General features: G+C 41.3%; 1 protein-coding gene across 1 annotated transcript in view; it reads right to left on the reverse strand.

Moving 5' to 3' along the window:
* The window catches only part of SH3GL2 (SH3 domain containing GRB2 like 2, endophilin A1), a 214,245-nt gene that overhangs the window by 26,617 nt on the left and 169,211 nt on the right, over positions 1-18,417 (reverse strand). The window contains exon 3 of the mRNA XM_046023343.1: positions 8,980-9,052. Within this exon, the coding sequence (XP_045879299.1) occupies positions 8,980-9,052 (73 nt within the window). The remainder of the gene's footprint in view (positions 1-8,979; positions 9,053-18,417) is intronic.

Genomic DNA, 18,417 nt, shown 5'->3' on the forward strand with positions numbered 1-18,417 from the left:
ATGCCTGAAACAGGAGCTCTACTTGGGAACAAACAGCCATATTATACTGGTTTTTCATGCTGCATAAGAAAGTTCCACAAACTTAGTAGCTTCAAGCTACACCTTATCTCACAGTCTCAGGTGCAATTTACTGAGTCCTCTGTTCTTGGTCTCCCAGGCTATAGTCAAGGTATCAGCCAGGCCATCTTGGTATCAGGAAGCTTGTATGGGAAAACAATCTCCTTCCCAGTTCACATAGGTTGTAGACAAAACTTCAGTTCCTTGTGGTAGTATCACTAAAGGCCCTAGCTTCCTACTGCCTCTCAGCTTTGGACACCCTTATAGTCCAGAGGCTACCCTCAACTCCTGACACTCAGCCTGCTCCCTCAGCCGTCCTAACATGATCATTTCCTTCTTCCAGGCCGGTAGGAGAATCTCTCTCACTCTGGTCTGCTCAGAAAGATTTATACAAAGCAATGTGATCACAAGGGAACATCCCATGCACTTTTCCATACACTGTAACCTAATCAAGGCAACACGAGTGCTGATCCCATTAACTTTGCCATATTCTTTTGATTAGAAGCAAGGCACAGAATCCACCTACACTCAAAAGGAAGGGACTGGGCAAGGGCATGGATCATTAGAGGTCACTCAGACTGAATTCACCACATACCCCAAGACTAAAGGTATCTCCACATTTTGTAGAATATGACAGTGAAAACAAAATGGACTACGGAGACAGTCATATCTGAACATAAACTCTGGTTCTTTTGTTGCATGACCTTGGAGAAATTTCTTAATCTCTTCTGAAACTTCAGTTTTCAGAAATGTGAAAATGGGAAGAGTTATCTGTGTGTGTAAATATGGATGTTCTGTCAATAGCTCCAGCCCAATGAGGTTAAACATGAGATTATACACGGCCATACTTTTCCCAAAGCAACCGTGAAATGTATTAATTGTACATGACACCAAGTAGATATAACATAGACAAAGTAACAGCTCTGATCCTGGCATATTCAAGTCTGCAGATCAGATTCTATCTGGGAGGTCAGCTACTCCTATAGACGGAGTTTAAATATGCTTAACATGATTTGAGTCATTCATTCAGCAAATTAAACAGCTACTAAGCACCACTGTGCTAGGTACTGGGTATACAGAAATGTCTGGTCTCTGCTGAGTTTATGACACAGTGGGAGGGATAAATAGCACTGATTTAATACCGAGGGCACTATTTTTATATTAGAGATAGTAAACAGGACAGGGTCCCTACCCTGGGGGAGATTACATTCTAGATGGGGAATGTGGGTAATTAGCAGATGATTTTAAAAAGATAAAATACAGAGGGGCGCCTGGATGGCTCAATTGGTTAAGCAACTGCCTTTGGCTCAGGTCATGATCCTGGAGTCCCAGGATCAAGTCCCACACCAGGTTCCCTGCTCAGCAGGGAATCTGCTTCTCCCGCTTACCTCTCTCTCTTTCATTCTCTTTCTAAGAAATAAATAAAATCTTTTTTAAAAAAGATTTAAATTAAAAAAAGATAAAATACAGGATAATTTCAAACAGTGATAGACTAGAAGGGCTATAAGAGGAGTGAGAAGAAGCTACTTCAGACAGAGCGTCCAGGAAGGACCGCACAGAGAGATGGCATGAGAGGAAGGTGCAGCCACAAGGGAGCCAGGAGAAGAGTCCCAAGCAGAGAAACTTCATGTGCAAGAAGACTGAGGCGGGAACAAGCTGAGCATGGCTGAGGGTCAGAAGAAGTCGGTGAGAGTGGATGGAGAGCTGCAGAAGCTCAGCGGCAGGGCAAGAGCCCAGTCACGGAGGGACTCGCAGCCAGGAAGTGTGCCCTCAGTTCGGTGCGAAGCCACCGGAGAACAATAAGCAGAAGAATGACGACATATGAGTCACATCTTCAATGGAATGACCTGGCTGCTACGTGGAGAACGTAAAGCAGGGGAGTAGGAAGGGAGGAAGGCAGGATACTGAACACATAAAAACAACATGTGAAAGTACAAACTGAGAAATGCAAGAAAAGATAAGAGCAGGGCTCTTTGACTGCAGCGTATGAACAACAACCCTGCACTTGGGCCACGTGCATTACAGTCATATCTTAACCAGTAAACATCCAACAAAAGTCTAAGCAGCGATAAATGCCATGAAGAAAAATAATACAGAAAGTGTTTCAAGAATGAGGAGCAATGATGTTTTAAACGAGATGGTCAGGGAAGCCACGCAAATATGACGACACAGGAGCAGAGACCTGAGGGGGACGTTGAGAAGGTGGGCGAGCAGGTGATGCCGGCAGGGCTGGACTGTCCGGATGAGTGGGGGAGCTTGTGTCTGAGGAACGGCGGGGAGGCTGGCGACGCTGGTGCCCAGGGAGCCGAGGGAGACGGGCAGGAATATGGGAGATGAAGTCAGACTGTCGACCCTGTTATCCCAATAACAACTTTCAATGTTATTCTAAACGGGAAGCAGTGGAGAGATCTGTGGAGGGGACTCACGTGTGGGCCTCATGAGAATGCAACAGTGGAGAGGAGCTGCTTCAGGGGAGGCTCAGGGAATGGCTCTCGGGGGAGGTGATATTTAAGACAAAGCAGGAAGGATGAGTAACAGGATAGATGTCAGGTAAGGGGCTGGTGGGCATTTCAGGAGATGGGAACAGCCAAGTGCCAAGTCCCACAGCAGGAAAGAGTGTGAAGCCGCAGAGAGACTACAAGGCCAGGAAGCCTGCAGGGGTGCAAGACCTGGAGGGACTGAGAGCGGGACCACCAGATGCAGGCAGGAGAGAAGTGACTCAAGGCTATTAGAGTGAGACTCCATTAGCTTAATTTTCTACATATATGCATATGTTAATTGTCTGATATCTGTTATGATTAAGTACATTTTAAATAAGGTCTGGCTTACCAGTCTTTAGAGACACAGAAGTGAAGATCAGTAATCTGCCAGTGCCCACTGACTTAAAACCGGATCATTTAGGGGCGCCTGGGTGGCTCAGTGAGTTAAAGCCTCTGCCTTCAGCTCAGATCATGATCCCAGAGTCCTGGGATCGAGCCCCGCATCGGGCTCTCTGCTCAGGAAGGGAGCCTGCTTCCTCCTCTCTCTCTGCCTGCCTCTCTGCCTACTTGTAATTTCTGTCTGTCAAATAAATAAATAAAATCTTAAAAAAAAAAAAAAACGGATCATTTAAGGGAAACCAAATATACTAGGAAACTATTCATTTTCAGTATTTTTCCCAAAGATGCAGTGAAAACAGGAAAACCCCACAGCCAGTTCAGTACATATAGTATACAGATGACACCACATACCACTCGCCTTATTTTCCTCTTTGATATGTTCATCCCTGAAAGACCTGATTCCTTTCAAGTGCAGCAACATTTTCCTCACAATTACTTTTGTTATCTGTCCTTCATGCATTTTCCTTACTCTTCAGCGTCAGGATTTAGAAAAGTAAAACCTCTGGCTACCAGACTCCAAACACATCCCCTATTCTTTAAGAGAAAAATAGATACATTCATTCATGCATCTAATCAGAAGACCTACTGCAGGCAAACAATGAACCAGGCACAATGCTAAGAGCCCTGAAAAACAAGATGAATACCGCTGAGGACGTGCCCTCCAGGAAACACAGCAATTTCGGGATGTTGTGGAGCCAAGGATTTGAATACACAAATGCCAAATGAGACATGTATTGATTTCAGTCCCGCTGTCACCAAATGTCCTATAATCAGTACATTTTCATCTCTGAAAGGAGCCTGTGGGAAAGAAGTATGGCAATTTTGATGTAGTATCTTTTTCAGGGACTAATGAGCTATTTCAAAATTAATACAGCTTTTACTTCCACAGGCAACATTCCACAAATGAGATTTTAAATTATTATTAAAAAATTATGAATAGACACAAAATGATCCTAATTTAATACCCCAATTTGAGGCATGTTAGAGAAAGCTAACTCATGTGGGCATTCAAGGAAAGAGCATTTCTGTACAGAACCAAACCTTGACCATGCACAGTAATTTCTCATGTCCAAACTGCTTTTTATCTACACATCTTGGAAATTGGCATAGGTTTATGCAACTTCTCAGGGTCAGAACAACTTTTCACTGCAAACTGAAAAAACCTCTGTCACAATCACTAAGCTAAGACTGGGAAGGAAACAGAGCCCAAGCTGGCCATGTCCATCATTCTAATTCAGGGGAAGATCTCTAGTACAATGCCATAATGTACATGTAATAGATTTGCAGAAGGTTGCAAAAGGTTAAAAAAGTTAAAAAAAAATAAAGATATCCTAAGTCTAAAATCAAGGGTTCATTTCTCTACTGAAAAAACAAACAAATAAACAAACCACCACCAATATACATAAACCAAGGAGCTAAACATCAAACATATATCAAAATATAATAGATAGCTTGAATGGCAAATTATCCTGAGCTGCCCATTATGGGAACCACCGGCCACAGGCTATCAATCATTTGAAATGCAGCTAATCCAAACTGAGTTGTGCTGTACGTGCGAAATAACACACTGAATTTCAAAAACAGCACAAGAATAAAAAGGAATGTAAAATTTCTCAATATTTTAATATTGGTTAAATTCTGGATACACTGGGTTAAAACATATTATTAAAATCATTTTTCCCTTTCTTTTTACTCTTTAATGTGACTACTAGAAAATTCAGAATTACACATGCGGCTTGCAACTTATTTCTATTCAACATTGTTGATTTAGTACTTTTTTCTCCATAAGGCATCAGACTTCTTGTATAAGAAAACTGATTTCTATCTTTTGGAATGGTCTTTGTTTTTATGCCATAAGAATATAAGGACTGTCAATCAGTACAGTACTTTTCATGTCTGAATTATTTCTCAGTAGGTTGCAAATTTGTACTGGTTTATGCTGTTCTATTCAGAATATTTCACAATCCGTGGTAGAAGACTTTACAGCTCTCTGGTCTACATTCTTGAAAGCCCTGCTTCCCAGCATACACCTGTAAACCTGTGACCCCATTCACCCTTGCTCACTTCATTAGTGAACTGGAACTTCCAGGAGGAATTAGCTGTGAAGCCCTCCAGGTCTCCTCATTATGTATATATCTTATGCTACTCGGCTGTGAAGTACCAGAGGTTGGAAGCCCAATCTTGGTCTTGTTTTTACCCCTAAAACATCTAAAGTTGGTCTTTGCATAAAAATAAATGCATTTGATAAAAGTTATATGGGTAGAGCTGATGGTTTAGGAAAAAGCAAGAGTTTCTCCTTTTCCTCTTTATATTATAGCAGCTTTGTCACTTTAGCCAATGACTGTCAATGGTGTTTCATAACTCGTTTGTTCAAATACCCAAATGCCACCAGTTGCCTCGACCTGACCTGGGGACTGGGCATGTGGATACGGCAGGCACGGTTCTGTCCTTACAGAGGAAGACAAACAAAAGCACACACATCACACACGTTTACAGTAAGTGTGGCATGTGCCACCAGGAGAAGGCAGCTGGAATCGTGACAGGAAACTTGACAGGGGAACCTCACTAATCAGGGGTCAAGGAAGGCTTTTAAATGAACTTTATGCTGCACCAGAGGGTACTAAGTGCCTGCCAAGGTAGAGGGGAAAGAGCAAACTAAACACGCGAGGAGGGTCCTTTAAGCCATGTTGAAAATTTAAAACCTAATCATAAAAGCAATGAAAAGCCATTGAAAGGTTTTATGCAAGATAATGATATGATCAGATTTTCCTTTTAAAAACCTCACTCTGGAAGCAGGCGAGAGTGGATAAGGGGCCTGCACAGTGTAGAGCATATCTACAGATTCATGAAAATTAATCAAACTCTCTTTGGTCATCACTCCAATAGGAACTGGGTTTTAAGAATATAAAAGATATGAAAGCCACAAGATCTGAAAGCCAGAACACATCCCAGAATACTAATCTAATGCAAGATATTCATTCTCAAAGTACCTTCAAAGCATGAATTTCCACTGAACCTACCAGCCTATCCATGTAAACCTGTTGGTTGGCTTCAGGCTCTGTTCTGACCCAGGCTAGATCTCATTCATTCAGGACCAGCGTCTAGGGAAACATGTTGGTTGATACAGTTCCTGGTGTCACTGAGAGGCTCAAAGTATTTACCAAGTATGAGTTTGAGAATATTCTTTCTGCTTTTCTGTACCCAAAGACCGGTGTCTCTGAGTGTTTGCTAGACTCCTGCATACCCTTGTCAAGGACACTTGAATAGTGAACAAGTACTTAACCAGCTGCTTTGCAGAAGTGCTATAGGGAAGTGTCTGCTCTCAGTGTGAGAAAGTGATGGAAGGACTAAATCATATCCATCATAGACCAATTAGATATAGATCGTCTGAATTCTATAGAATAAGTCTACAAAATTTTGTTTTGTTCTGGACCTAGCTTGTACATGTGTACATGTGGCCTGCCCATATATAACTGCTTTTCTGAAGTCAAACTGGGATTGCCTGGTGGTGGCCTTAATTGTTCTTCTTGGTGACAGATGTCCATTCAATTTTTAAACAGCCATAAAACAAACGAACATGTTGGCAGCTAGTAAGCACATTAAACATTTTATTAAAAATGTCATTTCTGAAAATTCTTATCTCCCCCATGACCTCCTTCTGTAATCTTTTTTTATTAAAATAAAATTAAGTCTCAATCCCACAATTTGTTTCCTTTCTGAATTTCTGTTGTACCCTCTCTAACTTGGGTTCCAATTCTGACCTCATCCCCTCCAAGATGTGTGACTTTGGGAATGTTTCTTAACTTTTCGGACCCATGTTTCTTTCTGCAGAAAACAAGGTTAGCCCACTGTGCTAGTTTTCTAGGACAACCACAACAAATTGCCACAGACTGTGTGAGTTAGTGCAACAGGAATTTACTCTCTCACAATTCAAGGTGTCTGCACGGTTGGTTCTTTCCAGAGGCTCTCTGGGAGAATCCTTTCCTTGGTGACAGATGTCCAGATGCCTCTTCCAGCTTCTGGTGGCTCTTGGATTTCCTTGGTTTGTGGCCACATCACTCCCATCTCAGCCTCCACTTCACATGGTTTTCTTCCCTATGTCTCTCTGTTTTCCTTTTTTACAAAGATACCAATCATTGCTTTAGGGCCCACACTAACTCCAGAATGAGTTCATCTCAAGATCACTAACTATTTGCATCTGTAAAGACTCTATTTCCAAATAGGGCCATATTCTGAGATTCTGGGTGGCCTGAATTTTGAGGGAGCATACCATTCAACATACTATAGCTATCTACAACACACTTCCATTATACTCAAGAATACTGATGGTTTCCATCAGTATTAAGTATAAAGGATGTGTTTTACGATGGATTTTTAGTCGCTTTTCCATAATTATGAATTGTTCAACTGTGTGTTATTTTTCCAATCAGAAAAAATGGTTATTTTCAGAGTTGAGATGGTATACATAATTAGCACCATCCTAAAAATGCATTAGTGCTTAATAAATAGTCTATTTTCCCTCCTTACTCTATAATTATCTTCACCCTACAACAATGAGTTACCAGCACAATACATGTATAAATCCCAGGAGATCAGAGAGCACTTCAAAGTTTTATGCAAAGATGAAAATACAAATTTTTTGCCCTTATTCAATGATTTCTTATGGTGAGACAGGGTGAGCATCTCTCTTCAGAACCTGACCTATCACAGTTGTGATAGGAATGCTAAGAAAAAAATGACCACCTAAGAGTTCCATGCATCTCTGTGGAATGAATATAAAGGCCATAAATGTGACTCTGATAAAAATTAGGAACTTCATTTTTGGTATTCTTTGTCTAATTTGCTAATCATTTGGTTCACAATCAGCTACATTCCTAGTTCCTATACCTTACTATACTTACTTCTGTATTTTCCTTCCTTATGTAATCCCATTTCTTATGTATTTTAAAAAGAAAAAAAAATCAAGAATGTTATTCCTATAAAGTTTGTTCATCTTTGAAACAGCAGCTGTGCTCTCACAGGTAAATAAAGGTTGGTTGAGAGCTCGGCCAGCAGCAGGAGGCAGTAGAGAGCGAGTCAATACTTCCTGTTTCACTCTTCACCTCTTACCCCACACCTTCTCCTTTTCTCATCTCTTGCCACTAGTGCTCTGTGTCCAAACACACTGGGGCTGACACAGTGTCTAGACTACCTTCCCCACTAGACTCTAGACAAAGACACTAGACTCCCAACCTGAAACTCCCAAAGAACCTAGTCCTAAAAGTGAGCAGTTTTCTAAATATTCATACTTTTCACGTAAATACATTCAGCCTTGCCTCAAGGCTTTCTTCCATCCTTTCTATACTCTGTGTTAGGAACTGATGTCAGGAAGAGGAGTGAGGAGGTTGATGACATAGACCATTCTGCTTTGTTATACCTTAACAGTATACCTTAACAGTGTTATACCTTAACAGTGTCTACAGACACTGCTCAGTTCTGCCTGGTTCTCCTTTCAAGGGGTAGATCCATTATCTCTATTACAACTTCCGTCTCTGGGAGCATAGTAAGTTAGTGGGAACAAATGCTAACCAGCCATATACTTAGAGAAGCATCGGAATTAAGAACAACTCTCCAAAAACTCTAGTGATGCTGTATGAACAAAAACCCTCTGTAATTCACAAGAATTTCCTACTCTTTCATGCCTTCTGGAAATTACTAGATCTTATCTTAAAACTATCCCAATTCTTTCTTACCATCCCTTGAAAATTTAAGTTTGATGGCTAACAGCTTGCAGCTACCCTGACATGATGTGCCACCCAAGATGTCCATGCTTTGCTATTTGTTAAATACACTAGGGTCAGACAAAATATCCCAGAATGCTCCAGTTACTTCAATGTCAGCCTTAAGAGGTCCTCCCTCCTTGGTTAAGGTGCTATAAAGGAAAGTCACTGAAGCTCCAGAAAGGAGCGCTGAGGAAGGAGAAGCACACCAAACCTAAATGTCGATCGAAGAGAAACTACAAGTTACGTGGAGGGACATCCTGAAAGCATAAACAATCCCTTACCTGGATTGGGTTGAAGGTATTCAATTGTTTTGGTCATTATTTCCATTACAGCCCTGCTGGTGACATCCACTTTCTGCAATGAGAAAAGATACGTTCTAAGTGACAAGAACTACTAGCTGTAGCACCCAAATTTTGCTTGAATAACCACCACGGGTGCTAAAACAGAGCGGGGGTGCGGGCAGGGGGCAGGAGGAGCTGGAGAGGCTCTGGAAGGAAGAATCGTTTCACATTCAGCTAGGCTCCATCAAGGCTGGAAACCCTAGTTACTGAAAGAGGAACCAGGAATTTCCTAAAATCAGTTTCAAAATATACTTTACTATCTTCAGGCAAAATAAGGGGGAGATAGTTTCCTCTTCCCCTGTGTGGCCTGAGGTGGTCTCTGAAAGCGGTTCATTTTAACTTCACCCAACCCCTCACCCCACACACAACAATCATGCAAATCAAGAGGTTCAAATCTCTATGTTCACTTTAAGAATACCCTGGAAACTGCCCAAGCCATAGAAGGTACACATACCCCCAAAGCCACCAAAATTATGTCACTTTATAGAATTAATATGTGCTATCCCATTGTTACCAGATGGGAGATATGTTACTGGAGATGGCAGATGTGCCCAGGCCAAACAGTGGGACTGGACATAGGTTCCATGCCCAATAAGATACTGCATTTTTGTTGTACGTGCTTAAAAATGCAGGGAATAACACTGAACTCAAGGTTCTTGATGTAGATTCTCTAGTCATTGAGCACGTCCATGTGAGCAAGACCCCTAAGGTGAATCCCAGGTTCAAAGAGCTCATAGATTAAGCCCTACATAAGCTCACTCTGCTGCCCTGAGATGATTCTTGCTGAAAAGAACTGTTCCCAAACCAGAAGAGGAGGCTGCATGTACACATGCATGCACACACACACACCTCAAGTAAAAACCAAAGGAATAAAAACATACGGCCCATGAATACATTTCGCATAAAATAAACACAAGTAGAAGTTTAAAAGAAAAAGAAAAAGAACGTGGAGATCATGAATCATATTTTGCCCCAGAGGCATTTATGGGTTGTCTGCAGTGGGCCAGGAATGGTGGCAGGTTTCGGGGACAGAAAAAAAGAAAAATGCAACATCAACTCTGTTTATGGATGGAACATTTTAACTTCTCAGAATATCCTAAGTATATAAAATTCTTAAGCAAACAATTCTCTTTTTTTTAAAGATTTTATTTATCCATTTGACAGACAGAGATCACAAGCAGGCAGAGAGGCAGGCAGAGAGAGAGAGGGAAGCAGGCTCCCTGGTGAGCAGAGAGCCCGATGCGGGGCTCAATCCCAGGACCCCGAGATCATGACCTGAGCCAAAGGCAGAGGCTTTAACCCACAGCCACCCAGGCGACCCTTAAAAAAACACTTCTAATCAATCCTTAAACTTCTGGTTAATTCCAAGTAAAAATCTCAATCTTCAGTCCATCTCTGCAAAATTTTGAACGGTCAGAATTTGTGTTCAGCAGGCCAACATGCCCTCTCTCTTTCGAGCCCTCCTCCCTAATGGAGAGTCTGTAATAGCCCACTCTATGTTCTCTAATAAAATCCTTTCCATATCCACATGTGTGGCCCACTCACTCACTCCACTTGACAGGGTATCTAACTAATAAAAACAATTACATCCTCCTACCCAAGGTATGTGATGGGATATATGATATAGATACGAATGAGTAAAAAAAATCATTGATGGTAGAATTTCAGCTCTCAAGTCCATGGGGACTTCATTGTTTTGTTTTAACTGAAGTTCAAGGGCTCCTCCCTCAATTCTAAGAAATCTTCCAGAAACATACTGCACCTGCATATAAAATCAGCCTTTTATGGATGGTATAAGTGTCTTTCATAATCAGAAACAAAACCAAATTCCATCAGCATATTTTCAGTTTGGTTTTTCAATACTTAATAATATCCCATTTCATGGCAGTCATATTTTTGTGTAAGGAGTTTCTTCTTACTGCAATTAACAGAAGAAACCACTTTTCTCGTGTGATCATCATGGTATAAAATTACCTTAAGAAGCACTCTATTCAAGAGGTGCCAGCCTACATAACCCTGTACCAGGTCCTTCTGGTTGACCTGAGTTTGTGGGAGGTCTTAGATTTGAGCATGTACCAAGACATGTTTAGTACAGATGTGAACTAGGGTTCCCTGGAGTTGTGCAGTACAGGGCTTGTGTGGCCATAAGTGGAGGTACTGGCAGTATTAGCAGAATACCAACCACGCACTACACACTCACGGGAGTCATGGAAGTGAATAAAAGGTTGTGTACACAACAAACATGCTGAAAAGTCCACATTACATGCATGATAGGAGGGAAACATAGATCTCCTTAAGACTATATGATAGGGATGAAGGAACTGGAGGTCAAATGTGTATCCAACAGTCCTGTGTGGCTGTGATAGGAAGAAACCATCCCAAAGTTCAAGGTTTCTAAGACAGTGAGCCAGAGGAGGAACTGAACTCTCCACTGGCCCTGATATTCCAACGTCATCTGCTACTAGGCTGTTAACTAATTTCTAACTTTCTCCCACTCCAGCCCTCAGTAATAATTACTCCCACCACCACCATAAAGTGTTTTCTGTTTGTCAAAAGTCATTCTAACGGGTTTTAAATATCTGAACTCATTTAATCATCAGAAACCCTGTGAAATAGATATACAGAGCTTAAGCAACTGACCTGACTCTGGCTCCAGTGTCTGTGTTCTTCACTATTACCCTATAACTCCTTGAAAGCATAAGCTCCTCATAGAAAGATGGGCAAAAGGGACACCTCCCAAATGAAGACAGAGTCCAAGTTAGAGCTGCAAGGCTCTTTGTGACATCTTCCAGATGGGGGCTGGGGATCTGGCGGTGGCCAACAACACAGGACCAGGGCGAAAACACGTCCCATCCCATCTTCTGGGTATTTTTTCTTAAAGTCCTCAAAATCTGTGGAAAGTTTATCCACAAAGACTATTCTACCATGGGTATTTTGGGCCTCCACAAAAGGGAGACTCCCACACAGTTGTTTGACCACACGCCCTCAGTTACACGGACTTCTCTACAGAGGCTGGGTTCTAGAAGCATATATTTGGAGTGGTCCACAGAAGGGTCAGCAGGGAAGAAATGAAAAAGGGTTCTCATTTGGGGCATGGAACCCCCCTCCCTTCTGGGCTCCTTAAATAGAGTGCTCAACTACTTGGGCTCTATTAATACAAGCCACTAGTTTGGCTAAAGCCAGTGGTCTCAGGGAAGGGCACTGAGACAACAGAGATGCCAATATTAGAGCATGAAGTCTGGTTCCCAGGTGGGATTCGATCTTCAAAGGGAAGTAGGAATAAAAGCTATCCAGTGTCTCCTGTGGTTTGACCAAAATCTTCCAGGAAGGAGCCCATACCACCCTCAGATCTTTATAGACTTTGTGTCCAAAGAAGCAGACTCCTTTGACACTTTTAGTTACCTAAGCTAGACATCACCAAAAAAACAGCTCTAGCCAAACCTTTTTGATCAGAGTGTTAAATAAAATTCGCTTGAAATCCACTTCTGAAAACAGCTTCATCCAATATAATCATTTGTGTATTGTGTTATCAAGACGTACCTCAAACAGGGAACAGATGATTAGCAAATTCACCCACAGGAATCTGGCTCTTGATTTTATGGTGACAGATAGCACTTGATAAAGAACATAATAGAGACCACCCAGTGTTACATCTAATCCAAAACCTTCATGTTTTGAATGTGCAAGTTCGAACCTAGAGAAGGCAAATGAACTGTCTGGTGTCACACATCCACTATGGCTATGAGGGGAAGAAAAGTAGTTCAAAGGCCGTGGGTCAGAGGTTTTCTAAGAAAGACCACTGAAGGAACCAAACAGTCCAAGGGCCATCTGCAGGTGGGAGGCTGACCAGATTCTAACTTCGCTCCATCTCTGTCCTTGGTAATAACCTCTAGGAGTCTTTTTGCTAAACTGTACTGTGTCAGTCATGGACAGGCTGAGGGTTATTACCCTGTGAGTACCCTGAGTGTGCCTCATTGGGTACTTGCCAGGAAGCTATTTATATACTTAAACTGGCAATGTCCAAGCACATATTCTCTTATTAATAGGTCTGATATAATTAATATGAACAAAGATTTCCACTTAAATAATTTATCCTAACTTGCAAGAGTTCATTCCCATTTGAGAACAGCAGTTAGGCTCTGAACTTAGAACATACAGCTCGTGATTTCCTCAATGACCAAATTTTCCCATTACTTGAAAATAAATTTTGATGCATCCTAAATCACAACTCCCATTGCTGTGAGCTGCTAAGACGCCATTTCTGTAACTAGCCTTGTCTGGACAGGTGTAGGGTGCCACTGGCAAAGGCTGTTTAGAGGTGAAACTGTAAATATATATAAAAATAGGTATGTTTTCAGGACATAAAAATTCAATGTAAGTTTTTTTTTTTTTTTCTGAAGGTAAAAGCATAGACATATCTCCTTCTGGTCTTTTTTCGGTTTTCCCAATACCAGGATTTTAGCAACTGTCACACTTTGGAGTCAGGAGGTTCTTCCTCCACTCTCCAGTCTTGTGATCTGAACTTTGAGTAGAGAGAAAAGTAGCTCTCTTAACCAGGTCTACTCACTAGACCATTTTTCCTCAAGAATTGGGGTCATTAGGCCAAATCTGGACCACTAGCTGTTTTTATATTTTTAAAATAGTTGGAAAAATTCATTGCACGTAATAATTACAGGAGATTCAAATTTCTGTGTCTTCTGATTGGAACACAGCAATGCTCCTTCCTTTCAGGTCATCAGTAGTTGCTGTTCCTCTTCAGCAGGAGTGAGAAGTTACAGCAGAGGCCCTCTGACCCTCAAAGCCTGCTATGTTTTCAGAAAGAGTCTGCCAATCCCTTGCTAAGGCGCTATTTTTTACCAATGTGTGTCACACTGAACCTATGGCTGCTGATGATTTCACCAGCTGCTTCAGCCTCTAGAGACAAGACACAAGAGAACCCAAAGGCACTGGAATGACTAGAATGGCACTTTTGTTCTGAGATATCTGAATATTATCTTTTCCATGAGTGGAAAAGTAGTCACTGCATCCTGAACCTAGGTGACCACACACATGAACTACACAGCGTTCTTTGTGGGGCACCAAGAGGATTAAAGGTAGGACTTTACACCAGCATATACCTCATCATCCCTGATGCTGTCACAGGGATCCAGCAGCAGAGTTTAAGAAAAAACAGGTCTCTGAAAATGGAGGACAGTTTTTGGGTTTGGTGGTGAATAATAAATAGATGAATTAAACATCCACTTGGACATGAGGTAACTCAGAGTGGTCTCACAAAAAGAAATGTTAATGTGTCCTACGAAACACTAAAATCTTTTCAAATTCTTCATTTTTCTACAACTGAAGAAAATGAACCTATTAAAAATGTACACAATCCACTTGAAGTAATGAGAACCCTGAATGAGACACCTAATTAAACAAGTCACAGAGACATAGTGAAACAGCTCCCTGGGAAAGTTTGTTTGGCAGTAAGATACACTGGCCCAATAAGGATGTTTTAATAGTTCCCTGCTGACTTGGAAGAATTAATGTACCTGTTCCCAAATTGCTCTGTGTATAGCAGTTATCTGGTATTCAGAAAGCCTGATTAATAGTGTGTTGAAAAATAAAAATAAACAAGACATTAGGCCAAAATTTCCCCAGTGTATTTTTTTTTTTTTTTTTTTTTTTGCTAATCTTCTTAGGCATTACCTTTAATGAATATTAGTGTGGAAGTGTATTGTAAACACATCACTGAGAGGAAACTTGACTTCCCCTGAATTTCAGGATCAGCAGAAAGGTGTCTTTAAAGCTCGTCTTGTCTGGGCTCTCATCCACCTTACAAGTCTATGCCAGTGAGTGAGGGTCTTAGTACAGCCAATCCCACCTTCTGTTCCACCACCTAATCCATGCAGACACCCACAGGTGCACCCAGGTAGGTCGTACTCTGAGCTTGCTGGCTGGGACTTTATACCTTTCTCCTTTATTTGAGATAAACCACCAGAATTCAACGAAGTATTATTAAAAATGTGATATTATTAGTAACAAATTACTTGCCACAAAACTCAAAAAAGGTGGTGACTGGTGTGTCTCACGCCACTGTCACACTGTGGTTTTAGCCACTCTTTAAACATGGGCAGTGATAGGGAATTCAGTTATAGCCATGGCTTTTTTTTAAAGCAGCTCTGACAGTCAAAAGTTCTTTCTTACACTGAGCCTAACTCTCTATCTCTAGAGTTTCTAGTCATTAATTCTATTTTTACCACTTGGAGCTAGATAGAAAGATGTACCCAATGACTAATTAAATGTATGAAGATAATGACCATGGACATTCTCCTATCAGCATTTTCCCCACAGCCCACTCTGCAAATAACCCACTCTTCCTCACTCTCATATGGAATGGCATTCTTCCCATTCTTTCCCAACATCCTGCATGCATATCTTAAAACTTGAGGCTACCCTTCAGAAGAATTCCATTCTCGCTGAAATGGTACATAGCCACATTTCCAACCCTAGGACCTCTTCTGGCTTCAACAAAAGGGATTTCCCAGGACACTTTTCAGGCTGCAAAAAGAGGTACTATCCCCCATGGTTTGGACTTCTGTATTACCACACATGCAGAGGGAAAAGAATATTGCAGGGTTTAGCTCAGATATCCTCTTCTCTAGAAAGGTTCCACCTGTCTTTCTTCCATGAAATCAACCTGTCTTTCATGGAAATCCTCCACAGGTCACCAAGCACCATGTCCCGTAAGCCACATGATTTATGTGTCCATTTTTTCCTTCAAAACTGGAAACCCCTTGAAGGCAGGCCCTGTGACTTAATCATCTTCATATTCTTGGTACCTAGCACAACAATTCGCACATAGAGGACACATTTACAGATACCCCACGTGAATGAATACGATCACACACACATGCACATGGCCACACATACATACAGAACTGCAGCAACAGATGGAAATTTGAGAAGGAGTTAGAAATCCCTCAAATTCTAGAACTTCCTCTTGACAAAAAATCTGTAGTTTCTTGATAAACAAATCTTACACAGTGTCTACACCACAGTAAGAAATTTAGTCTGTACTTAACAAATCTTGTAAGCAACAGATACCATTTAAAACTAACATAAAAAATTCTACGCAAGGCACTTAAGAGGAGGAAAGAAATGGCTAGGGGCAGGGCTCCTGCAGAGACAACAGAGCTGCAGGATTCTACCCAGTCAGCTCTGGGAGCTGTGAGGGCTAAAAGACACATGTGGGATTTTACTGCATCTCTGCAGGAGAGGCGTTGGGGTGGCTGATTAGAGAAACAACCTCTAGGAATACCCAATTCTCTCTCCCAGTAGTGCTGCTTGATGCAAACCTCTAATTTACTTCATTTTGTTGTCTAATTGCACCTCTAGGAACACAACCGAACAAAAAGGTCTCTCTACACCAAATGCTTGATGATCAGAAAACTGACTGTGGACAGGTGATTCTCTTGTAGGCTTGGGAACACTGAGCTAAAATGTCTTTGTGAGTAATCAACAAATTAACAGGACAGAAAAGATTTTGGATTCCAAATCCAAGACACAGTCTTTCCAATTACTACAAAAACCTTTACCTTTATGCAAATTCAGCATGGATAGAGATTGTAAAATTTGCACAGAGGCACAGATAATATATATTATGTATATATATGTATACTGAAATGAAATAAAATGAAATGAAACTGAAATGAAATAAAAGAATCTCCACACTGTTCTGAAACATAGATCTCTCAATTTACTATGTATAAACCCAAATACAAAACCGTAGGTGTGTTCCTTAATCAGCAGAAGTTTGTTGTTTTTTTTTTAAATTCCAAGAATTTATTTTTTGAAACAAAAACTCCAGAAGCCAATTATTTTCTAGGAAACAGGAGAAATAAATCTTACCGTCAGAACCAGAGGAATACTTTTGGATCTTAACCTTAAGTAAAACATTTAAAAGATCCTCTTTCAATTAGTTTGCAAGACTGTCATGGATTCAAATGTTTAATTAGTTGCTCAGTGACAAATTCTTCTCCATTCTCTTAATTTTCTATTCTTTTTAGTTTCCTCTAAAAAATGGAAAATTTGGGGCATCTGGGTGGCTCAGTCGTTAAGTGTCTGCCTTCGGTTCAGGTCAGGATCCCAGGGTCCTGGGATCGAACCCTGCATTGGGCTCCCTGCTCAGTGGGAAGCCTGCTTCTCCCTCTCCCATTACCCCCGTTTGTATTTCCTCTCTTGCTATGTCTTTCTCTGTCACATAAATAAATAAAATCTTTTTTAAAAATGGAAAAACTGTCTTCACTTAGTCAGTGAGCTACCTACCTTATTATCTGTAGTCCTGGCAGATGTTGAAAGCTGAACTCAAATTCTGACTTCTTGTTCTAATTCCTAAATGCCTGACTAATCTGTCATTAACAACATGGCAGTGGGGAGGCATGCTATAAATTCCTTCCTTAGGGAAGAGGGAGGATTCAAAAGGCTAAGGGGATCAAGAAATAATGGGTAGAGATAGAGGTTGGTGCAAATTAGCAGAACCACAAGCCTTATGAGGCGTGAGGAATTCAAATATTACAGGGAGCAGAGGAGGCAAGTCACTCTAGGCAAGTGAGTCAGTGTCTGATCTCAGATGCTGCAGAAGACGGATGGTAAAATACCATTTCTGGAACTATGAAGAGCAGAGGCTACTAGCTTTGGCTAAAGATCAGGTGGTACTTAGAACTGTCCAGAGATGAGAAATAAGGAGCAATGCATACTTCAATAACCCCACTGGGGGCAAACAGCTGTCAGGCATTAGGTGTAAGAAGCTGGCTTCCCACACTTTTGGTTGGACTCTTGTATTAAATCTCCTCTCTCATGGGTACCTATGCTCTCAGGGAGGTCCACGTCAAAAACTTAGCCCAGATGACCAATTAGGTAAAAACTGCACAGCCTCATTTCACAAGACCCTCCTTCCTTGGTGACTCTTCCCGCCCCCCCCCCCCCGCCCCTGCCCCAGGAACTCAAATGTGACCTTCTACCAGAAACATATGAGTCTCTAGTAACTCTTACTCACCCTCCACATCATCATTGGAATAGCAGAAAGGCTTTCTATAATCACCCTGTGTGAGTGTGCTTCCTCTTTTTCAAGCTTCTCCAGCACCATATTTTGTTACACTAGCCACACTGGTCAGCATTTGCCCAAAGTCACCTTCCCTTCTAGACTATGAACTTGAGGCAGTCAGGAACCTTGTTTATCAGTTCACTACTGTATCCTACATGCTTGGCTTATAGGAGGCATAAAACAAGAATTTGTTGAATTCCTCAATAAACTCGAAAGAAAAAAAAACTGAAAAAGACAAGGCACAAAGTACCTAGGAATTTTCTTTGTTTGGCTCTTCATACAAACATCTGAAC

This window comes from Meles meles, chromosome 11 (assembly GCF_922984935.1).
Source record: "Meles meles chromosome 11, mMelMel3.1 paternal haplotype, whole genome shotgun sequence".
Classification (NCBI taxonomy): Eukaryota; Metazoa; Chordata; class Mammalia; order Carnivora; family Mustelidae; genus Meles; species Meles meles.